This window comes from Xenopus laevis, chromosome 7S (assembly GCF_017654675.1).
Source record: "Xenopus laevis strain J_2021 chromosome 7S, Xenopus_laevis_v10.1, whole genome shotgun sequence".
Lineage (NCBI taxonomy): Eukaryota > Metazoa > Chordata > Amphibia > Anura > Pipidae > Xenopus > Xenopus laevis.
The window spans coordinates 92,062,078-92,088,154 of NC_054384.1; the positions used below are offsets into that span (position 1 = coordinate 92,062,078).

The window sequence follows — 26,077 nt, forward strand, 5'->3', positions numbered from 1 at the left end:
TTGTGTTTGGAAAAGGCATGAACCACCTATTCCAGTTACTCTCTGTGTTCCTAAATGACTATTATATTCTCAGATGGCTCTTAGATTTTGCTATCAGGCCTATAGTTCCTCTTTATACTACAGAAGAGAACCCTGCCGATTATAATATGATGGAGGGGGCTAATTTATAATCACAGAGTCTCATTTTAACCAGTATAGTTACCCGTAGCATCAGTGGCGTAACTAGATATTACTGGGCCCCACAGCAAATTATTTTTCAGGCCTCCAAAATTTCTAGCAGTTGACTTGTTTTACCAATATTTATTGAAACTGTATATGAATTAGGGCCTCGTGGGGCCCCTATACCTCCTGGGCCCCCCTGCAGCCGCAGGGTCTGCTTCCTCTATAGTTACGCCCCTGCGTAGCATCCAATGAGTAATTATTCATAGATATGGGTAACTGCACTGGTAAAAAATGACAAGCGATCATCCAAATATAGAGGCAGATAAGTTGTCAGCTGATCATCATGATTCTGGTACTTTTATCATATTTTCTTTTCCTAGGAAAATTATAATCTTGGTGCACAATTATGTTGTGGGCCCTTGGACAATCAATTAATATGTCTATATATAGAATGCAGGGAGCACATAAATATTGCTGGGGTCACTGTGCCTGAGCCTGTTGCACCAGTGCTAGTTCCCTACTTTCCTAAAGCAATTGTTGCACGATACCTTATAAATAATTTACTTTTAGTAGTTTGAGGGTTGTGGGTTAGGCATCTCTAACATATAAATTTCTCCCTGACTTTGGGGGCCCCAGTCATGCTGCATTCCCAAACTCTGACATTGTATGGATGAATAGATTTTAGGGCCACAAACCTGGTGAAATAAGTGAAATGAGGATTGATGTGTGCTCTGCAGTTTTCCTATGAAAGTTTCTCTCCTCTATTGGTTTTTCCAAACGGAGCATGAAACGACTGTTTACTGAGTGACTGGCACGTGCACTAAAGTTTAATATAAACTCTTCACACTTGGGCAGGTGCCTTCTCTGAAATTGGCACAGCAGCCGCAGTCTGGTTACTGCAAAGTCTATGCCTCTTGTTTAAGAATCTGATCTGTATTTAATTCCACAACCCAAACCTTTCCAATATGCTACATGGTTTTACTGTTGTTTGTAATATAATTGCAGTGTCGGTCCTGCTATTTCTGCCCTGGTGGTTCTGGCTCTTGAAACAATGTAGACTTGAGAGGAAGCATGCAAGACCTTAATTCTGCTACATCATCAATAAGTCAGGGACAAGTTTACAAATATAATTACATGTTTTGTTTATTAGGCAATTATTTTATTTGCCCTTTAAAAAAGAACATTGACATATTCACACAAAGGCGTCATGTTTAGTTAGCTTTGCCTTGCTTGACTTTCCTATAAAACTTATTGACTCTTTTTGGTATTGAAGAGATTTGTTATGAAGTCAGGAGCCTCAGACCAACTCCCTCATTGAGATACTTTCCAGAAACCTGTTTCCTAGCTACAAATGGATTCTTTATAATTTATGACCAGCAACAGACAGTTTTATGGCGGAAACACTTACTCAATTAGTGCCTTAACCCTGCATTTAGTTGTTTATGTGCTCAGTCAGGTGCATCTACAGGGAGAAATGAGAGCTTGCAATCTAAAAGGAGACGGAGGTTTGAGGCACAATGTGTGGGGGTGAGTGTTTCCCCCGTTATCTGTACTAATGATTTGGTAACTTGGGGCTCATTCATGGTTTTATGAATAATTCTCATATGTTCATTTAGTAACAGCGCCTCTAGTGGTCAGGACAGATGACTACTCCTGACTATATGATACTTGTCTCAGGGTAGAAAAGTATAATGGCAGTTCCTACATTCACATGCATGGAGATTCATACCTGTTGCTTCTAGAGGGGTTTGAGGCGCAATGTATGGGGGTGAATGTTTCCCTTTTATCTGTACTGATGATTTGGTAACATTAGATATTGCAAATCCATGAGACTATACTCATTCTAAAGGAACCTGTTTGTAGCTGGCTTTAGCACATGATAAAATAAAGCCAGTGTGACCAAACTAATGGCATTATCCCTGGCTTGATGATAAATACGATCCCATCCTGTCTGAGGTCTGTGGCTGGCATGGAATGAGGTGGATCAGGTACAGAGGATCTAACTAATCAGCATCTCTAAAGGGTGAGTCAGGCTCAGGAATGCAGAGGTTTTGACACAAAGTTGACGGAATAAAAGAATTTGGCTTCTGATGGAATCTGGCAGGTGTTGCACACCTTTATCTGTCATTACACCATAGCCTGATGGTGGCACACCTTCCCTGCTGCTTCTGCTGAACATTACGTGCTAAAGTAACTGATACACCAGTCTTTGACTCACCCTCCTCTATCCATTTATTGCCTTGAGAAACCAGGGTTTGAGGAAAATGTGGAAATCATAAACCATAAAGGAAGGAACAACTGTGTACGACCTATGTTTCTTTATCTTTGCTGTGGGTGTGTTCACAGGTAAACACAGACTCCATGTCTTATAATGCCAACAGTCAGCGACTCTGTTAACATTGTTATTGTTCTGATTGGAGAGAACTGCATCTGCCTACAAAACAAGGGGACAGCTCTAGAGCAGGGGTCCCCAACCGCGGGCCACGGATACTCCTGAACTGGGCCACCGAGCCCAGCCCACAATTAACGAATTGGACGCCGGCACATCCCAATTGGATGCAGGCATGCCCAAATTGGACGCGGCGCATGCAAACTTGACTCTGGACACCACCGACCCGACCCCGGTCCAAAAAAGGTTGGAGACCGCTGCTCTAGAGAACAAAGATGGATAAATAAACATTACTTTTCTACTTTCTGTATGTAATCATGCCATACAGAAAAGGCTGAAGAGCTCTTGTCCAAGCTGGAGTGCCTTCACAAACTTTTGATTCCCAATGGCTTTACAGAAAACTGGAACACACCAAAGTAGAGAGGTTCTCAGTCGTTTGAATCAAAGCCATATTTAACAACTAGGTGATGCCCATTGAAAGCATCAGGGGGTTGCAAGTGTCTGCAGGCTTTACTGTGGCTCAGATTGTCTCCCCATATAAATATTCATTCTGTTCATGTATTAGCAATCAAAAGTGGTTAATGCACTCCTAGGGGGTTATTTATTATAGGGATCCTGTCATCAGAAAACATGTTTTTTTCAAAACGCATCAGTTAATAGTGCTACTCCAGCAGAATTCTGCACTGACATCCATTTCTCAAATGAGCAAAAACATTTTTTTATATTCAATTTTGAAATCTGACATGGGGCTAGACATATTGTCAATTTCCCAGCTGCCCCATGTCATGTGACTTGTGCCTGCACTTTAGGAGGTCTGGCAGGCTGTTATTTTTCCTTCTCAATGTAACTGAATGTGTCTCCGGGGGACATGGGTTTCTACTATTGAGTGTTGTTCTTAGATCTACCAGGCAGCTGTTATCTTGTGTTAGGGAGCTGCTATCTGGTTACCTTCCCATTGTTCTTTTGTTTGGCTGCTGGGGGAGAAAGGGAGGGGGTGATATCACTCAAACTTGCAGTACAGTGGTAAAGAGTGATTGAAGTCACATGACTTGGGGCAGCTGGGAAATTGACTATATGTCTAGCCCCATGTCATATTTCAGAATTGAATATAACAAAATCTGTTTGCTCTTTTGAGAAATGGATTTCAGTCCAGAATTCTGCTGGAGCAGCACTATTAACTGATTCATTTTGAATTTTTTTTTTCCCATTACAGTATCCCTTAAAAGTCAGAATGCTTGGAAAATTAAAGTTTTCTTTTACTATAAAATCTCTGATGAAGTCCAGTGACACGAAACGCGTCAGACCTCATGGCGCAGGGTTTAACAGTTTGTTAAGATGTTTAATATTTAAATAAAATTAAAGTTTCTTACCAATGATTCGATGACCAAGCGATTCCTTGATGTGATCCGAAGAGTGCACTGTCCAGAAATTTGGTGTGTGCAGTATCTCGTTCCCCTTAGCAACGGACTCAGGGCGGCTGCACCTGGGACACAACGAAGTCTGGGTAAGACAATATACCTTGATTTTGGATACCTGATCCGGTGATTTTACGAGGGGTCTGGGGCCTTGTGCACCCGGACCAACAGAAGTGAAGGGTGAGCCCAAAACCGGCACTAGGCGTAATTAAATAATTAAATAAAATGAAAGTTTACCGCAGGACTCGTAAGAAAACTTTTTGAATCCCAATAGTATCGCTGAATATTCTTTTTTGTGACATAGTTTCCATATTGGATGTAGTGCTACTTCAACCAAGGAACTGGTCCATGACCCAACAGAGGCAATTACCAATCTCCCAACAACAGCATAAGTGCCTGGCTGTGAGTCTCGCCATTACATGCACTTTGTAGTAATGGGTGTCATTTAATAAATGGACATTTACATTCCATTGTATGCAAACACAACCCCATGGCCAAGGGAATAACCAGAATTGTCTACTTCTTTGTAAACTTTGTATTCCATTTTTAATGCATGTTCTGTAAATATAAAGGCATGGGTTATTCCACAAGCGAGTTGACAGCAATTTTCTCTTGAAATAACATCATCTATATATTCTAATGAAATACAGTAGTGACCTTTGTTGACCATTTTTTTCCTGAAACATGGTGAAATTGCCATTACAGAGGGATATCTTCTGAACAAACACTTTCAGACAGGGGAGTACCAAGAAAAGCCCTGCTTTGTTAGTTAAATCCATGATTAGTCAGTTCCCTTAAATGAAAACAAGAGCTCACAAAGAATTAGTCTAGACATTCTAAACCTTATGTTTTGGGTTTTATACCAGCCCTTTAGCAATAAAGATCAGTTCCGCCTATACTATGGGTTACTATCAGTTACTTGAGCATAGAAAAAAGTATATACACAGAATGACATTTACAAGTACGGGTATAGGATCCGTAATCCAGAAACCCCTTATCCAGAAAACTCTGAATCTTGTGAAGGTCCCCTCTCATAGACTCAATTTTAATTAAACAATTCAAAATTTTAAAACAAATTAAATTTTTCTCTGTAATAACAAAATAGTACCTTGGACTTGATCCTGAATAAGATATAATGAATCATTTTTGGTGAGAAAACAATTTACTGGGTTTATTTAATGTTTTAATCATTTTTAGCAGGGTTAAGGTATGATGTTCCAAAAAGAACCCTTATCTGGAAAACCCCAGGTCCTGATCATTCTGGTTAACAAGTCCTATACCTGTAATTCCAGATTTTTATTAAATATCAGCATTGAAACCAGCGAATTCTGTGTTAGAATTGATAAACCAGCCCTGCAGCCTCACAGTGATAATGTTTTGATAATTTCCAACACCCCTAAGCTTCTCAACAGCAGCCGGAGCCGGGCATACTGTACTGGGGAATAGTGTCATCTGTAGTGATGGGCGAATAAATTCGGCAGGCGCAATTTCTCTGCAAATTTCCGTGTTTCGTAGCCAGTGATTAAATTTATAAAACTCCTGTAAAAATTCGCCGGCGTCAAAAAAATTTGGACATGCAGAGGAAAAGTCACTCTCGTCAAAACCGACATGCGTCAAAATTGGGCATCCAAATTTGCGTTTCACAAATTTTTCCCTGTTTCAAGAATTTTGCAGGAAATTAGAAAACTTTTCGGCGAAACTGGAGAAATTCGCCCGTCACTAGTCATTTGTAGGATATCCAGTCCTTTCAATGGCACTGATGAAATATCTAGGATTCATGTCATCTCTTTATAAGGGGAAACCCCCAGTGGATCACTCAGCTTGTGATATGACCTAACTGCACTTTCAGCCAAATGCCTGTTATTTTACCATGGAAAAAAATAAGATAATTTCCAGTGATGCAACACAGCGCTTATAACAGTCATGCTCTAAGGAAAAAACAATACGTACATTTGTCACCGGGGTTATAGGTTGGTGTGGCCATAATCTTTACATGGAATGTTCACATAATTTCTTATGTCTTTAAATAGCTACCTGTGTTTGAGGCAGTTGAAAGGTGATCATTTGGTGTGGCCCCAATCAATGCTTGGATTTTGCAATCTGTCAAACTTCCTTGAAATTGCTGCCACTTTTATAAGCTGCTTTGTGTCTTAAAGGGAAAGCTGATTTGTGTCTTGCGTTTAACTTCCATGTATTTCCCCTTTGTGGTCAACTCAGTGGTTAAGCTCTTATGAGCAGCAGTGTCTTTACCCCTATATTAGACACTATTTGAATGTCTGATGCAGGGGTCCCCAACCATTTTTTTTTACCTATGAGCAACATTCAGATGTAAAATGAGTTGAGGAGAATCACAAGCATAAAATATGTTCCTTGGTGGTGTCAAATAAGAGTTTATTATGTCAGCAGTGCCCATACATTACTTTACTATGCGAGATCTACTTTTAGTGATGTTGTCCCATTATCATCTACATCCATAAAAGCATTGTTAGCATTCTGTTTCATGGAAAATATTACTTAAATACAGGTATGGGATCCATTATCTGGAAACGCGTTATCCAGAAAGCTCGAATAACGAAAAGCTGCCTCCCATAGACTCCAAATAATCCAAATCTTTAAAAATGATTTCCTTTTTCTCTGTAATAACAAAACAGTAGCTTGTACTTGATCCTAACTAAGATATAATTAATCCTGATTGGAAGCAAAACCAGCCTATTGGGTTTATTTAATGTTTACATGATTTTCTTGTAGACTTAAGGAACGAAGATCCAAATTATGGAAATATCCATTATCCAGGAAACCCCAGGTCCCGAGCATTCTGGATAACACGTCCCATACCTGTATTGATTTATGAGAATATAATTGAATAGTGTTATATTTAAACATTTATTTCTTATGTAACTAGGGTTGCCACCGGGCCGGTATTTCAGCCTGTAAAACACCTGCCAAGGCCGGGGCCGGTATTACAAATTTACCGGCAATGTAGTATTGTAATACCCTTAAAAAGCCCTTGGCCCGACCACAATTCGCTCAGAACTTTTGTTTTTTCAGCCTTCTGGCCATCGTGCGATGTTGCTCCGCCCCTTTTGCATCATGGTACGTGGCTTCACCCCCTTTTGCATCACGGACCGCCCCTTTTTGTTCCCGCCCTCCCACCGGGCTGTAAAATTTATTAGAAAAGTTGGCAACCCTATATGTAATCTTATAGGACCAGTAACATAAAAAAACAATTTAAAAAAAATTTGTTACTTTGTAATGAAAAAAAACCCCACCAATACAGTTTTAACTTCTAATTTGCAAAGCTATTATTAAGAAATGACTTATCGATTCTCTGCATGCGCTCCTCTTCAGAAACGGCGACAGGGCGACGATCCATTGTGCGGCGCTCGATTTCTCCTCCCTGGCTATAGCCTATACAAGGCAGGGAAGAGAAATCGAGTGCCGCACAATGGATCGTCCTGTTGCCGTTTCTGAAGAGGAGCGCATGCAGAGAATCAGTAATTAATTTCTTAATAAAAGCTTTGCAATTTAAAATTTAAAACTGTCTTGGTGTTTTTTTTTCGTTGCAAAGAACCAAATTTTTAAAAAAAAAAATATGTTAATGGTCCTTTAATATAAAAAGGTCCAGCTAAAGGTCTACTGGTAGATCCTGATCTACCTTTTGGGCATCCCTGCCCTGTGTGGACTGGCAGACTACAGGAGGCTCTGTTTGGCAGTACACACTTTTTTATACAACAAAAAGTTGCCTCCAAGCCTGAAATTCAAAAATAAGCACCTGATTTGAGGCCACTGAGAGCAACACCCAAGCGGTTGGAGAGCAACATGTTACTCACAAGCCACTGGTTGGGGATCACTGTTCTGATGTATACACCATTGCGTTGCATACTGCTGCGGCATTTGTTGGCACGTTATAGTCATGTATGAATAATAATAATACTGACAACCTATAGCTCTGTATTACAGCAGCCTGTGACAGCTTTTGGCCATCAGCTCCTGTCCCCTCTCTTCCTAGCTGCCGACTGTTGTTTTGCAGGGGGGCTCTATGTGTAGTCCCAGAGAAATGCACCCCCTAAAGACAGTTTTGCATGGCAGAAAGTGTTATCATGTATTTAGATAATAAACTTGTGGGAGAACACAAGTCTAAGGATTATTTTCTAATGGGGAGGATAAAAGGCCAATTAACATTCAGTTGTTGTTTGTAGCCAGAGTCCAGCTGATTGATCATTCACCGCAACACCCAGGCACCACCTTCTCAAAATGTTTGTACTCATTCCAATACTACAGTATCTATTAATTATAAGGAATCAAAGGCAGGAGGCAATGATAATATGCCGGATGATGAAACAATGAGCTGAATAATATATTTTATTTACTCACCTTGCTTAATGTCTGTGTTATGTATATTTATTTAACAGGGTATCTTAATAACAATCAGCCACAGCAATGACACTGACTGGTCTATGTAAAAGGTACCGGATTATATTACACAGGCACCTGAAGATTCACATTAGCATAACATACCTATGTCAGGCATTACCTGCATGTGACTGCTGCCCTCCACTCCCTGGGTTGGACAATATATTATAATGATAATATATATATATATATATATATATATATATATATATATATATATATATATATATATAGATATATATAGATATATATAGATATATTAGATATATATATATATATATATATATATATATATATAGATATATATAGATATATATAGATATATATAGATATATATAGATATATATAGATATATATATATATATATATATATATATATATATATATATATATATATATATATATATATATATATAAATATAGAGAAAAAAGGCCTGCACTCAGGTCTTAAAATGTTTCTAGTTTATTACTGAGAGACTAACATTTCAGCTAGCAATCTAGCCTTTCTCAAAGTGCTCTTATTATTATTTTTTCTTTTATTTTGTATTTACACCCTGTACCATTATTCCTCCCTCAAGTCAACATCTAAGTTTGCTAGCACATCAGGCTTTTTGCTCCAGGTTGCTCTGTAGCCACAAGTAGCTTTGTACGAGCGTTTGAGTGAAGCTCATACCTGCAAAGGTCTAGGTGAAATTACTTTGACCTATTTATCATCTGAGAACATTCTTTAGAAGCCAGTGGAACATTTTCATATATTAAACAACACATATTGCCCTGGTTTTACCTTGACACGTACTGCCCTCTGGTCATTGGAGCTCTAGTTATACAACTTGAATTAAGAAAAATATGCCTGTGTTTGGTCCAACGCATACATTTCAGTCCTTAAAGGGGAACTATTGTGAAAATGAAAATTTAATATAAGCTCCAGCATACTGAAATAATAAACGTTCTAAATACAATCAATTAATAACTCTACATTGTTTCTGAAATAATTAAGTTTATCTTCACTATTCCTCTCTCAGCATCTGTTTCTCTTAATTCTCTCTTCATTCAGGAGTTGGGTGTCAGATGAATGATCCAATATATCTTATAGGGAGGGGTTTCCTTTCCTAGCAGATGTATTAGAGCTCAATCAAATAACTGATTCCAGTACAAATAAAATCTAACAAAATAACTGCCTTTTGCACAAATTCTGCATGTAGAGAGACATGATATCTGGTGCTTTTAATAGAGTGAGCTCTTGTACATCTTCTAGACAAAAGGAGACCCCCTACAAGATATATTGGATCTAACTGTCAATGATTATTTGACACCCAACTCCTGCATGAAGAGAGAATGAAGAGAAACAGATGCTGACAGGGGAATAGTGAAGATAAACTTGATTATTTTAGAAACAGTATATAATTTTTAATTGATTGTATTTAGAAAGTTTCTTATTTCAGTATGCTGAAGCTAATATTAAATTTTCCTTTTCACAATAGTTCCCCTTTAAATAAAGACCATGGGGGAACTTCCCTACATGGAGCATCAGAAGATATCAGAAGAAATATTGACAGGCCAATGTCAGTTACATGAAGATCCAATTTAGCTGTTTGTGGACTTCCTGTGTGTTCAGAAGCAGTTACTTGGAATGGAAAATGAGTGATTTGGTGGCAATGGTATAATGGTCAGGTCTAGGAGTCAGGAATATCTGTATTTAGGTAGATCAGATTGTTTCTCAGGGATGGCACGGGCAAGGGCCCCTTAAGAGTCTGGACCCCATACCAGTTGCTTCCTTAGTCTGCCTCTTTGTTCTCAACTTAAAAAGGGCTCATAGTAACCAAATGCTATTTTCTCATGTATTTATCAGCATAAGAATAATGAACCTTTTCTCATCAACAGAAAGAAGAGACAGAAGACAAGATGAGCTCCTCACCTCTGTAAGTATTCAGTACTCGGTACCCTGTGCCAAGAACAGTGTCGGACTGGCCCACCGGGATACCAGGAAAACTCCCACTGGGCCCAGGTGTCAGTGGGCCTCTTGCTTCTAACCATTTGGCCTATTTCATGGTCATTCCCTATTTCTTTATGGGAACAAAGAGGTTTAATAATGGAAGAATAGATTATAGTATGTAGAGAAAAGATACTAGGAGAATAAAGAGGTTGAGTGAGGAAAGGAGGTATAACTTTTGGAAAGTGGGCCCTCAACCTAAGGTTTTCTGGTGGGCCCCTGGTATCCCAGTCCGACACTGACCAAGAATAACTCATAATTAAATATTTGATTTTCTATTTTATTGTGATATGCCTGGAATCTATTATCCAGAATGCTTTGGACATACCATACCTTATGTCTACTGCAAATTTAAACATCAAATAAACCTAATATGAATGATTTGCTATCAACATGAATTTATGCAGCTTAGTGACCATTAAGTACTAGGTACTGTTTTACTAATACAGAAAATATCTATCATTTATATGAAGATGGACTTCATATAAATTGGAAACTTCTGGATAGCAAGTATCTGGATAAGAAAACACATACCTGTACATAACAGCCATGATTAGCCTGTCAAATATATCAAAGTAATGGTGATGCAATAGTGATGTAATTAGTAATGAATGGCACTTAGTGATGTCACAATTTTAATTAAAAATACTGCTTTCTAGTAATGAAATGATTTGCATAATAAGATAAACCCTGTGCTTCCTATGCTACATACACTTAGGTATGTAGCATAGGTAACCCTCGATATTCGCCTGGGAATGAAAATCCTTCGACTTCGAATATCGAAGTCAAAGGATTTTACACAAAAACTTAGTTTGAACGATCGAAGGAATAATCGTTCGATCGAACGATTAAATCCTTCGAATCGAACGATTCAAAGGATTTTAATCCAACGATCGAAGGATTATCCTTCGACCAAAAAAAGATAGCCAAGCCTATGGGGACCTTCCCCATAGGCTAACATTGACTTCGGTAGCTTTTAGGTGGCGAACTAGGGGGTCGAAGTTTTTTCTTAAAGAGACAGTACTTCGACTATCGAATGGTCGAATAGTCAAACGATTTTTAGTTAGAATCCTTCGATTCGAAGTCGTAGTCGAAGGTCGAAGTAACCCATTCGATGGTCGAAGTAGCCCAAAAAACACTTCGAAATTCGAAGTTTTTTTACTTCAAATCCTTCACTCGAAGTTCATGAATTGACCCCTTACTGTATGTATATACCTTGTAGGTACGGTTAGTTTTGGTCACTTCTATTTCCTTCTATTATTTTTTTACTCCTTCAAGGCATCCGTTACATAAGTATCAAACTGGCAGTTGGCTCAACATTTATCATTTGGTATTTGGTACAGTTGGACTGAAGATAAAAAATACATCAGTTGCAGAAATCCAACCCGAGGATTTGTTTTTCTTTTAACAATGTCCTTTAGGCATCAGATAGGATTGCACTAGTGGGTACAGATTACTACAGTGTCCCTGTCCTGGTTCTTTATGTAAATCAGCAGTGCTTCATGCTTATCCTCAACACAAAATAATGGTCTGTTGATGTAATATTTCTCTTATTTTATTAGGCTCAACGGGGTGTCGAAGCCAAATGCCAAATCGATTTACGGTAGGTCGAATATTCCATCTTGGAAATACTTTTTATTAGTAGAAAAGAAAGAGAAACCATTGGATTCATATATGTCAAATAAATCTAGATATATGTAATGGGGAAAAAAGTCTGTTTATATGGTCTGTATATAGAGAGAATTTAAATGTTTGTGGTTGGTAACCCATAGCAATTAATCAAATTAGCTTTCGTTGCTGTAATTGCATTAACCGCCCCATATCATGTGCTGAAAGGTGTTATGCAGACAGTTATACCTTATACAATTTGGGATCTTCTGTTCTTGTTGCATTAAACAAAATAACATGACTTGCTACATATAACCTGAACTTGGCGAAAAGGTGTACTACTATGTTACAATGTTTATTATTATAGTACTAAGTCTATGTTAGAACAAGTAGTTGTTGTTAATGATGTATATTTACTGGAGCTGGTTTCTTGAGCACCCAGTTAGGATAAATGAACATTTTAGTGTCAACAGAAGTAGCAAGAGGCAACATTGTACATTGAAATTATTATTATAATTTCACATTTTTTGCACCGTGTATATGAAATGACTAAGAAAAGAATAAATAATCAATGGTATGTCTGGAAGAGCAAGAACACACAGGAATATGTTGCCATGAGCTCCCCATAACCAGCAGCTTCCTGTTTAGAGAAAGTCTTCATTGAGTCTATCAACCCCAAAGAACAATGTACTTATTGTAGGTCTCTACAAACAGGTCTTGCCATGAATGGAGTGTACACAGATTCACAGGCAATGCACGTGTCAAGTTTTAATTGAAGGGGAACTATTGCGAAAATGAAAATGTAATATAAGCATCCTCATACTGAAATAAGAAACTTTCTAAACACAAACAATTAAATATTCTGCACCATTTCTGAAATAATCAAGTTTATGTTCACTCTCCCTCTCTCAGCATCTGTTAGTCTTCATTCTCTCTTCATGCAGGAGTTGAGTGTCAGATAATCAATGACAGTTAGATCCAATATATCTTATTGGGGGGCTCCTTTTGCCTAGAAGATGTATTACAGCTCACTCTATTAAAATCACCAGACATCATGTCTCTCTACATGCAGAATTTGTGCAGTTATTTTGTAAGATTTTGTTTGTACAGGTATGGGACCTGTTATCCAGAATGCTTGGGACCTGGGGTTTTCCGGATAATGGATTTTTCTGTAATTTGGGTCTTCATGCCTTAAGTCTACTAGGAATTCATTTAAACATTAAATAAACCCAATAGGCTGGTTTTGCTTCCAATAAGGATGTATTATATCTTAGTTGGGATCAAGTACAAGCTACTGTTTTATTATTACAGAAAAAGGAAATATATTTTTATTTGGATAAAATGGAGTCTATGGAGCTCCGTAATTCGGAGCTTTCTGGATATCGGGTTTCCGGATAAGGGATCCTATACCTGTACTGGAATCAGTTATTGAGTGAGCTCCAATTCATCTGATTGGAATGGAAGCCCCCTATAAGATATATTGGATCTAACTGTCAATGAATATCTGACACCAAAGACAGAATGAGGAGAGTGAACATAAACTTGATTATTTCAGAAACGTTACAGACTTTTTAATTGATTGTATTTAGAAAGTTTCTTATTTCAGTAGGACGAAGCTTATATTCAGAAGGAGAACTATTATGAATCATATCATGTGATCTGTATATTGTGTCTATGAGAGCAGATCTGTGAGCATTCCAGGTGCCTAGACTTCAGGAAAGCACTCTAATCCCTAGTGCCAGAGTCCATAGGGAGCAGTTATTGTTGGTGTGTGGAATATCTACATCTTTACATCTTCTATAAAAACAAACAGTTATCAAATAAGGTAAAATACTAGCCATAGTTACAGGTTAGGTGAATGTGAATGGTCCATCAAGGATACAAAATTAACTACTATGTAAAATATTGGAGAACATACATCCCTGTATATCTGTATTGTATTGATGTGGTTTGGGTGATCCCATGGAAGTTAAGCAGCCAGTATCATTAGTGATATACTAGAAGGATACAGATGTTGGGTTATCTGAGCTACTCCCAGCTTTATTATAAACCCCTTGTACTTCTAATATCTCAATGAAATGAGACATATACATATCTGGCACATGATGACAGCAACTAAAAGTAATTTGGATACAACTGTAGTAGACACATCATCTCTGAGAGACTTTGGATTAAAGTATTGAGTACATGAGATTGTAAATTGGATACATTTCTTGCGCTCAGCAGTTGCTTATCCCTGTACATTGATTACCCACTGGTCACCCATTCCTATTAGAAGTCACCCATTCCAATTAGAAGAAAAGAGGTTCCGTCTAGATATTTGGAAGGGGTTTTTCTACAGTGAGAGCTGTGAAGATGTGGAATTCTCTCCCTGAATCAGTGGTATAGGCTGATATAGCTTTAAGAAGGGGTTGGATGGTGTTCATTTTCTCCTGGATGAACTAGCAGTTGGGCAGGTTATATATAAACTTAAAAGTTTGAACTTGATAGATGTGTGTCTTTTTTCAACCTAACTTACTATGTTAATATGATAGGTCATGAATAGCAGTTTTATACATTTGCCTTTTCCTGATTAGCAGTTTCTGTTCCACAACTCACAAAAAGGATACACATATGTAAAAATGTATACCAACTTTCGTTCATTTCAGAACATACTTTTTGTTTGTCAAAGGCAGATTTGTTCCTTTTTTAATTCTCTAGCCTATTACGAAATTTGCTTCCAAAAGTTGTGTATGGAATGTAAAGAGAATTCCTATACCCTTAAGTTCTTCTTATGTTTTAATTTCCAGATGGTAATGATGCTTCTCCATACAGGTTCTAGTGATGCTTCTCCTTGCACATTATCTCTATGATGCTTCTCCTTGCTGTATATCACTGTGATGCTTCTAGTCCTTGCAGTTTCTAGTGTTGCTTCTCTTTGCAATTTCTAGTGATGCTTCTCCTCGCAGTTTCTAGTAATGCTTCTCCTTGCAGGTTCTAGTAATGCTTTTCCCCTTACAATCTCTAGTGAGCTATCTGAGATACTTTCCTCAGAAGGTTCTCTCTGTAATACTTTTCCCTAATTATTCTGTCTAGAATACCTTCCTGTGCAGTTCTTTGCCTTGCTGTGCAGGTGATACTTACCTTAGCACTTTTTCTCATACTTACCCTTGCAGTTATAAAGTGCGATTTAGCTATTAAACATATTGTGCCACATGCACAATGCTCATTTATTGGTAATATGCATCATTTGGTTACATTCATATCATATTACCTGGTTTGTCATGATGTACAGAGTCGTATTCAAACAAGACTTTACTTTACGATTACCAATGTCTTCATACAAACAACTTTCAGCCTCAACTCCTGGATGTGAGGATATACACTGGGACACTTCGGTTTAAAATTAAAGGCCCATTGGATGTTGAGAATTTCATTCATAATGAGCCCCACAACAATCAAGCTGTTACTGGCTGCATTTTGGAACTACAGTGGGATTGCTTGGCTCTCTATAGGCTAATGCCAGAATCTGCCCAGTACCCAAGTTCCCAAAATCATTGCATCATTGACAGAACTGTTACTGGAATGGGTTGCACAGGTAGCAACATTACTACAGGTTGTTATAGCAAACTAATTGTGTAGTAAAGTAGACTTTGGTTATGGTGAGGTATCCAATTGTTTTTTACTATACTTTATACACTTTATAACAACATAATTATTCTGTAAAAGATGCACTTCTTTTCTTTATATTTGTTATGTGGGATCTGTCACTTATTCTTCTTGGCAGAGAAGCCGTCTATAAACTTCAATTGAATCAAGCAGTGCCTCTTGTGTATCATAAACTGTGCTGTTCTGCTAAAGTAGAGAAAGACTTTGCTGAGCCACAATATGGCAGCTTCCATTTCAAAATACTGTATGGATGAGTGTGTCTCCATTCTGTATATATAATAAGGCTGGGGTTGATGTAGTCACAGCTCCCCTTGCATTGCACAAATACCAGATATTCATCCTTTTTATACCAATTGGAATCTATCTGATCAGATTAATGTGGATGGGTAGCGGCTCTACGTGAATCATATGGTAGGGTATGTGCTAGGAGTATTCAGACCTTACCTATTATGATTTAATATGAAAGGGAAAGTAAAGTCATCAGAATAAATCAACGGTCCCCTGAGAAGCCCTCTGAACAATGATCTGTTCCTTATCTCACAGCCTAACAGCTGAACCTGGAAGAAGACTTTGGTTTTACTTTCAGTAGTAGTACTTCTAACGACTAGAATGTGCAGTTTCTACCATTGCACGGTATCAGTTTGTTACATTCAAATGCATATTAGGGTTTTACTGATCCTTAAAATCATATGGTATACAGGTTGTTTCATAGAAAATATTCCTGGCACCACTTAATTGGCCTTGGTTCAGCATCAAAGTGCCGTCCTTTATTAAAGGAATAATGTTTCAGTAATCAAACACAGAAATCTTGAAAGCTGCAATATTTGTAGGATTCCTGCAGGTGGAACGTGAGGAGTCTCATTGTTTAGATGTACGGTTCTGACAAAGAAACACGGGTTCAAATTAACCAGCCCAAGGGCCTTTATTTGTGGTCCCTGAAATAGATGCTGTGGCAGGGCTTGTTGGCTTGTGCAAGATCTACCAGCCTCTATAAATTAAAACAAAAGCAAAATATAAATATATTACAGAGATTGGGCTCTACACCTAAATCTGCATTGACCAGACACTAATAACAGGGCTTCTTCTGTTTTCTGTCCCATTGCCCTCCCAGTCGGACCTTAAAAGAAGCACAGGGGCATTTATTTTTAGAGTGCTGATCAGAGGGTGCCAGGGGTAGAGGTAGCACCAAGATACACTAAAATACCATTTGTGGGCCACAAATGCTCAGGACTTATGGGAGAACAAGTGGTTCATGGATGGGAATTTGTCATAATGGGGCATGGCCAAAGCAGATCAAGCGGACCATGATAACTGATGGTGGCCTAGTGGCTATGTCACACAGTGACATTCATGGGATCACCTTGTGCTCTGACAGCAAGTGTTTACAAAACAGTGAGTAGGCAAACCTATAACACACAGGGGCCCATTTACTTAGCTCGAGTGAAGGATTAGAAGAAAAAATACTTCGAATTTCGAATGGTCGAATATGGCTACTTCGACCATCGAATAGGCTACTTCGACTCGAACGATTCGAAGTGAAAATCATTCGACTATTCCACCATTCGACAGTCGAAGTACTGTCTCTTTAAAAAATACTTCGACCCCTAGTTCGCCACCTAAAACCTACCGAGGCCAATGTTAGCCTATGGAGAAGGTCCCCATAGGCTTCCTAACAATTTTCTGATCGAAGGAAAATCCTTCGATCGATGGATTGAAATCCTTCGAATTGTTCGATTAGAAGGATTTTCCTTCGACCGTAGGAATAACGCTAAATCCTTCGACTTCGATATTCGTAGGATTTCAATACGGCAGTCGAATATCGAGGGCTAATTAACCCTCGATATTCGACCCTATGTAAATCTGCAGTGTTGTGTCCATGTGGACAATAAAGATCATAATGTGAGCAACTTAATAGCAATGCCTTAAAGTCCAGAGACAAACTCTCAGAGTCCGAACACTTCCACCTACAAATTACACTGAATATTATAAGTACTTCTGCCACTTTATTGGCTCCTTATGAAAAGCCCTTTATTTACTGTACATCCCAACAGACATGCTTAAGCCTTTATAATCTAGTTTTATATATTTAAGACGATCCCTAATTATATGCTCTTTTAATCAGCAATTTCAGCATGTAATTAATGTTCTGTCTTAATTTAATCCCATGAACAACATCAATAAATAGAAATTAGCCATCCTTAAAAAAATATTCTCTGCTTAAGGTCTATGAAGGCTTACCTGAGTTAGCTATTAAATCTCAGGCTGGACAGCCTCAAACTTCCTTTTCACCTACCATAGCTGCCGTATTATATTGTAATCCTGTATAGATACCATACAAATGAATATAAAAGATACATTTTTACATTGAATTAAGCACAATTTTGCAAAATTAAAATAAAAAAAGTAAAAGGAGGGTATAGTAATCTTTTAAATACAGGTATGGGACCTGTTATCCAGAATGCTCTGGACCAGGGGTCTTTCTATAATTTGGATCGCCATACTTTGTCTGCTAAAAATAATTGAAACATTAAATAAACCCAATTTTTTTTGTGCCTTTAATAAGGATTCATATCTTAGTAGGGATGATGTACAAAGTACTGTTCTATTATTACAGAGAAAAAGGAAATCATTTTTAAAACATTCAATTACTTGTTTAAATGGAATCTATGGAAGACGGCCTTTCCGTAATTTGGAACTTTCTGGATAACGGGTTTCCGGATAAACACATACTCCCACTTCTATATATATATTAAATTGATCTGATTATTAACATCCATAATGCAGAACCCATATGTTACAAGTGCCTGTATGACACAGAGGAGCTGAATCCTAAACATTTCCTGCATGCACAAGACAAACTGGTTTAACCAGAGGACTGATGGTTGTGCCCTCCTCATACAGTCACCTGAAAAGTCTGTCAAGTGGTAACATACAAAGCTGAGGATCTCCATGTTGTTTGCAGGATTCAGCAATCTATCTAGTCACCATCAAGTACTGCTTAAGGTAAATCCTTCTTGTCTTCGGCATAATTGTACCCTACGCGTTTACTTTCTTCCAATAAGTCAGGCTTCAACTGAGACACTCGTAGCAGGGAAGTGGGTGCTAATCTGATGTAAAGCAAGTAATCAATACTTGTTAAGGTGATCTATGGGTGAACCTGTCCCTAAACAAGCAACAATTTACTGTGATAGTTAAATCATAAACATAGTTTCTACGTGGCATCATAATTACACTTTGTTCTTCATTCTTTTCATTCTTTTTTGCTCTCTCTCTCTCTTTTAAATCACTTTATGACTTTCCATTTCTTTCTTTCTGGCTGTGCTTTCATTTCTTTTGTCTTTCTGCTTCTTGAGTCTGAGAGTGCTCTCTCCTGGGTGTTGCCAAATGCCAAAAGAAAATAGAAACTCAAACAAATCTGCAGCAATCCAGCGTTCAAGAAGCAGCACACCTTAACCCTTCGATTAAAAAAAAGGCGTTGTCACAGAACAATGGGTCGCTTGCAGAACTCTGCTCTAGGCTTTACGGTTGTTGTTGAATATTGTGCATTCTGATAGAGAGATGTGGCACAGGACCATGGGACCTAGAATGCCAGCTTCTTTATATAAACTAGGTGCTATCACTACCTTCAGACACATACTATATACAGGTGTATCAGCAACATAAGAAAAGGATATAAAGTAGGGATGCACCGACTCCAGAATTCGGCCTTTTTCAGCAGCATTCGGATTCGGCCAAATCCTTGTGCCTGGCCTAACCGAATTCGAATCCTAATTTGCATATGTAAATTGGGGCGGGTAGGGAAATCACATGGCTTTTCATCACAAAAGAAGAATTTTTTCCATTTTTTCCTTTCCTGCCCCTAATTTGCATATGTAAATTAGGATTCAAATTCGGTTCAGTATTCGGTTTCATTCTTTATTATTTGTGCTTTATGAGTTATTTATCTTCTTATTCAGCGGCTCTTCAGCCATCTGGTTGCTAGGGTCCAAATTACGTTAGCAACCATGCATTGATTTGAATACGAGACTGGAATATGAATAGCAGAGGCCTAAATAGAAAGATGAGTAATAAAAAGTAGCAATAACAATACATTTGTAGCTTTACAGAGCATTTTTTTTTAGATGGGGGTCGCTGACCCCCATTTCAAAGTTGGAAAGAGTCAGAAGAAGAAGGCAAATCATTCAAAAACTAAAAAAAAAAGAAATAATGCAGACCAATTGAAAAGTTGCTTAGAATAGGCCATTCTATAACATACTAAAAGTTAACATAAAGGTGAACCACCCATTTAAATAATGGGTGGTTATTACATGTGCTTGACTCTAAGCAGAGATGGCTACACACTTGCATGAGATAAGTGGAATTATTTACGAATGAAAGTGCAAAGCATTAGGAGCAAAAGTGATTGCAAATTGGAATTTAGTAAATTGTGCAAGTTACAGTTCTGTTTACTCAATATGGGTGAGGTGTGAGTCTCATACATAAGTGCATGCATTGGACTTTCTTCTACAGAATGATGTTGCTTTGGCAATAAGTGCTGAAACTGACGACATCCCAACTTATATGTTTGTATGCCCAGAAGGCACAAGCAATGAAACTGGAAATCAAACAGTCTCTGAGAGTATTTGAAAAGGAAACAATATTAAATCAATTAGCACAGCCTGTGCTTTCTTTTCACCTTTGAGACACATTTCGGCTGCATATTTCATATTTTTCGTTTTTGCCAAGTCATCATTTCTAAAATTGTCCCCAGGTATTATAATTGCTAGCGCTTCTACTGTGATTGTCTGTTGTCTTATCATGGAAATGTCTTCTCTCTTGCGTTAATCACACAGGGAATGTTGTCACAACCACTGAACAATTTCAGGTACATGTTTTACAGTCCTAAAATTCTTTGTATATTGCTATATATCATTTAACTAGTAAACTGCCTCAGTTCAGGCCTCTGGGTGTTGTTGAGGTAGATCCCAGATCCCTTAAGCCCAAGTTTGATGGATGGCAACAAAAGCAACAGAGCTGCAGGTGCTCACACCAGGTTTACTATGATATTTGAACATTTATCATTATTTATTTTTTTAGCTTATGTAACCAGGATAGGTACTGAGCAATGTAACACATAAAGAGCAAGTGTAGAGCAGTGTTTGTCTGACTTATTCAGTTTAATCATCTCTTAAAGGTCCAACCTTTCATCAAGGCCCCTTTATATTTGTGTATCATATTTAGGATAGTGTTGGTGTATCAGTCAATCAGTTATAGTTACATAGCTAGGATAAAAAAAACATGGCCTTCAAGTTTTCAGATATGTCTTGGCATTCTCCTCAAATATCACCTCAACTGGCCTCTAGGCTGAACCCTGTCCAGCCACTGCTCCAGGCCCCCCAGAGGGGTCAGCTCAAGAGTATGAGAACCTCTGCAGTATAGACATAAAAACATGTATATTCAATGCAAATCTATTTTAATCAACATTCAAGCATCTATTTTGTTTTCCACTACAACAATTTGCTTTTCCAGCATGTGGACATGTAGGGTTTGATGTTTACCAAGGCTGTAACAGTGTTATGAAAACAAACAGGAACGGATTGCCTTGGCTGCACTTCATTTATTTAGCCTTCTTATTTGTATGCCTGGTTGATTTCCTATAACAAGCTTGGGTCTGGTTTTACATGAGATCCAGTACAAGATAAATACAAAGAAAGGCTATTTACTCAATGCCATGCGGAATGTCTCTGCACCATGTTCCATGTTCATCCAGATACTTTTGGATGCTGATGTGTCAATGGCCCCTCCAAGGTTTTGTTTAATTAAGTGTAAAGTTTTCCGTGTAAAAAAATTCAAGATATAAAAAATAGTTATGTTATGCCATTTTTTTTGGGAAGCAAATGTGTAGGACTACAGCCAAGTGCAGTGGTTGACAGACTATTTTAGTTTAAGTATACCTTGAAGACTTAAAATTTGGTTGAGTGCCCGAAGCAAAAGGCAAAAACGCTGCATGGGAGCCCATCGCATGGAGAGCAAACAATCAACTGCTGCCGGTAAAAGCCAATCCACTCTGGTCACATGGTCAAACATAAAGGGTCATCGGAAGTGCACTCGTGACTTACCGGAACATATGCAGGACTTATGGACAGGACATACTCCTGCATTTGTTCCAATAAGCCACGAGTGCTCTTCCGATGACCCTTTTGGTTGAGTGCCCTCTTACCTCATAACAAGGTTAATAATATTGGTATTATTCATTCAGCCACTGTTCCAAGAATATCTTCTTGGAAGATATTTAACCCCAATTTTCACACTAATTGACCTTCAAGCTAAGCTTCCAGGTGTATCAAAGACCAAATAGGCATTCCACTAAAATCTTAAATTAACTTGCCTTCAGACTGAACCTTCACTGCTGCGCTTCCAGCCCTCCCATGGAGAACAGCCTCACAGTTTGGGAATCACTAGTCTATAGTTTCACTAGCGTTAATTCGTCAATCAGCGCAAGCATTTCTTAGCGATCTTCCACTAGCGTTCAATTCTGCCTAGCGAAACTTGCACTTAGGTCAATTTGAATAGGGTGTCTACATATATATCACATAGCTGTCTTTATTAGAGATGTTGTTGCAAAGTGGCCACTTATTATTACAAATGTCCAAGGAACCTGAATAAAGACAAAAGAGATCCTCTAATGCCTTAGACATGAGCCCACCCTAACACAAATGTGGCATGTCCCTCAAATGGTTGGAAAAAAATGTTAACACAAAATTCTTTAATAGATCGGTTCTCTCCATTTTGGGGACCCCACTATTTCTCCTTGTTGGAGCAGAAGCTGGTCACTATCTTCCCTGAGCCTTCTTCTTGCTCCTAGAGCCCTGTGGCTTTAATTCTCTATACTTCCTGATCTCCCTAGTTGCTGGGCAGATTCCCATGCAGCTAGAGGTAATTTGCATAGATATACTATTGGCCAGGAGGCGCTGTGACCACGTCCTGTCATCGGGGTCGGACTGGGGGACTTCTGTCCAGGGCCCCCCTCCGACCCCCTGGCCCCCATCTGCGATGCTGCGCATGTGCGCACAGGAGCTACATGAGTCGTATGGCACGCATGCGCACAGGAGCCGCACGGAGCCGCAGATCGGTGTGCAGCTCCGCAAATTGTTTTTTTTATAGGTCCAGGAGATCGGGGGAGTGGGGTCTGGCCCGGCGGGGGCCCATGAGGGCTGTGGCCCACCGGGCCGGTCCGACCCTGCCTGTCGCACTCTGGTATATTGAGAGAGAAGGGGTGGATCCTTCTCTTTGGCTGCTGGATGCTGATCCAGCTGGGTGTGCCCCGCGGAGCCTGGGTACAGCAAGGCCCAGAAAAGCCATGCGCCTAGAGGGACAGGTTCCTCTAGTGTCTAAGTCGGGGAGCAGGGAACCCCGTGAATGAGGCTAGTAAGTGACAGGGATATATCTGTAATAGACTCTCTAGGAGAGTGAGATAGAGAGCACAGATAGTAAGAGCAGCTTGGCTCCAATGAGGAGGGATAACAAGGAGGTAGCTCTCCTCTCAGGCAAGACTGAAGATAGGGACACAGCCTAATAGGGAATTAGGTTTAGTGAGTTCCCTGATCCAACATGTGGGATCCAGGTCATGGTGCTGAGTTCATGAGGGGCCTCTATCCAGGTGGACGCTATTACCTCAGGGAGTTCCAATGTGCTGTCTCTAGAGGAAATTCCCCGACATCTACCTTGAGAGCTCTGTGTGAGCAGGTGTGCCTGTATATACTGCCAATGCCTCTATAATGATGTGAGTAAACCCGTGGATCATTTGTCTTGGACAAATAAAAGTTATTTTGTTATACTTCAAGAACCTCCTGGCGCCCATTATTCTTATTGTTGTTGCACAGTAGCACAGTGAGTTGTAGTTGCACTACACCATTCCTGAAATCTTCCGTTTAGCGAAGTCCCTAGCCTGGGGTGTTTGAGTCACATGTAACCCATGCTCTAAGCACTAGCTGGACATTAACCCCTTTTTGGTTTTGCTTAGCCAAGTTAGCGTTACACTAGCACTATATATATGACTCTATCTAACTTTTACCAAACTGCAGCTCTGGGCCTGTAACACCTCACAGAGAGGTGAGGTCCCAGGAAAGATCCTTAGCCAGGGTTGCCAGGTCTAATTTTCAAAACCAGCCAAAGTCAGCTACAAAACCAGCCCAAAACTAGCCAAGAGGCACTTCAAAAGCAGCCCAAAAATAGCACAATATGCACAGGGAAAAAAAGTCTAAAAATGAAATGAATATATGTGAAAATTTAATTTTCACTGTTTCGCTACTTTTTCCATGAAACAAAACGGGACATTCACCCGTCACCAGGGGAGTAACTACAAAAGGGGGGGGGGCAGGAGGTATCAGGACCCCATAAGGCCTTAATACATATATAATTTCAATAAATATTGGTAAAACAGCTCAACCTCTAGACATTTTGGTAGCCAGCAGATTTTTGGCCCCCAAATTGTCTGAAATTGAGGAAAGTCAGGTACAGAGCCCAAAATCTCCCGACTTCTACACAAGTCAGTCCCATTGCATGCTGGGTATTGTAGTCTTACATTAAACTTTGCAGTTGGCAAGTTGGACTCAGGCTTGGCGCATTTGGGCAAGAAAAAAACTTTGGCTGGTTTCCAAAGTACAAACCAGTCAAAGGCCCAAAAAGTAGCCCAAATCTGTATATTGGCTAGCTTGTACTCTCAAAACCTGCCAGGGCTTTAAATCAGTAGCCCAATTTGACTGGAAAACCGCAAACCTGGCAACCCTGCCCTTGGCACATGGTGCTAAATCCTTTTATACTTTTACATGCTGCCACCTAGTGGGCAAACCATAGCCTAGAGTAAATCCCAGTGGACCCTGGATGGGAGACATAGCTGCCTGGGTAAACTAAAGGACCACTTAGGTGTCCACATACAAAGGGAGACTGCCTGAGTTACTATACCTAAAACTCAGGGTCCCTACAAATATTTGTGACCATGTGAGTGGTTTATGAATGGGAAGAAAACAAGTAGGCTGAACAAAATTTGTGAATTATGCCATTTTTGGAGCTGTCGTCATTATCATGATGGATGCCATTCCATACAAAGTAGAGAATAGAACAACGCTGTTTTGTATACAATACAATTTAAGGCTCAAAAATGCTACCGAGATATGACAGAATTTTCATGAATGTGTTCATGGGATTTTAGATCATTGTATGACTGCTTAGATGACTAACTAACTCACATTTCACATCTCCAAGCTTCTGTGGGCATCTAAAAAGTTCTATTAATTGTGTTCCACCAAGCTGTAGTAGAACCTTCTGTTCATTTTCTTTGCTATATACCATATCATGTTTGTTTTTCATAATCTTTTTTCCAGTCTGCTGCCTATTTGTAAAGCCTGACAAATCTCTCTTTTGTGTTTTCTTTTGCCTCTGTCGATGTTATTCAATTCTCGGGTCATTCATGTGCACCTTAGAAAAGGGGTTGGCCGGAAATAGGAGCAGCTCAGACATTTAAAGGCTCCTGGTCCTTTTCTTGTTGCCCAACGTAGGTTCAGTCTTGTATAGCTTCCTTGTATTGATTTCTGTGTATTGACCTGTGCCTGATCCTGACCTTGACGTGTGCTACCTGTCCTGATCCTTGTGCCTTCATTTTGTCTAAGCTCTTGTATTTTGATTCGATACCTCGCCATTTTGACCTTGGCCTGCCCCTGACTACTCTTTGCTTCATCCCTGTTCCTACCATTTATGATCTGGTTCCCTTGCCTGCCCAGAACCAATACTCTGGTTCTCCCATTTTAAGACCTGGTGGCATCCAAGTAGTGGAGGACTCCTCCAGAAGCGAAAGGTGGCTGTTATAGGCAGAACCGTGAGTTGTGACCAGAACTATGGCCCTTGGGTTTTGGAAACCTAGTGTGACATTGGTTCATACCTCACAGCTAGCATCCATTCTTAAGTTGGAGGGTACTTACTGGCCACTTTCTTAACACCTTGCTACTTTCAGTACATTACCCCATGGAATTCCTTACTAAGGTCAACATTGATTTTTAATTTTTTGGGTTTTAATTTTTTGGGTTTAATGGTTTGTTTACTGTATCTGTAGCAAGAATATTCCTATGCAGTATTGATTATGAAATAGTCAGTGGCAAATAATCCTGTGAGTCATCAGGTTAAAAAGAATTGTAGAGACTTTTTGGTGATATTCAATTATCTATGGGGAACTGCAGAGGCTAGCAGCTTAGAATGGAATAGAATATGTTATAAGCTGAGTGGTGAGGGTTAATGATGATAGCTATATGGGTAGCCCCAGAACCTGTATAAAACAAATCCATGGGTATTTACCAGCCACACCTCCTCTGATGAAGCGACCAATAGTGCGAAACGCGTCGGGAGGGTGTGGCTAACACAAGGTAGGCAGACCAGGGGGGAGACACTGCACTGTGGTGTGTTTGTAAATGTGTTAATATG

The 26,077-nt window shown here is 39.2% G+C and overlaps 1 protein-coding gene across 6 annotated transcripts in view; it reads left to right on the forward strand.

Annotated features, from left to right (window-relative positions):
• eps8l1.S (EPS8 like 1 S homeolog) overlaps positions 1-26,077 on the forward strand; it is a 55,725-nt gene that overhangs the window by 5,679 nt on the left and 23,969 nt on the right. For 5 of the 6 annotated variants that reach the window (XM_018228071.2, XM_018228072.2, XM_018228073.2 and 2 more), the window contains exons 2-3: positions 10,261-10,298; positions 11,932-11,972. In XM_018228071.2, the coding sequence (XP_018083560.1) occupies positions 10,282-10,298; positions 11,932-11,972 (58 nt within the window). In that variant the 5' untranslated portion in view covers positions 10,261-10,281. Of the gene's footprint in view, positions 1-10,260; positions 10,299-11,931; positions 11,973-18,487; positions 18,629-26,077 lie in introns of those variants that run through there. The other variant, XM_018228075.2, reaches the window with a different exon arrangement.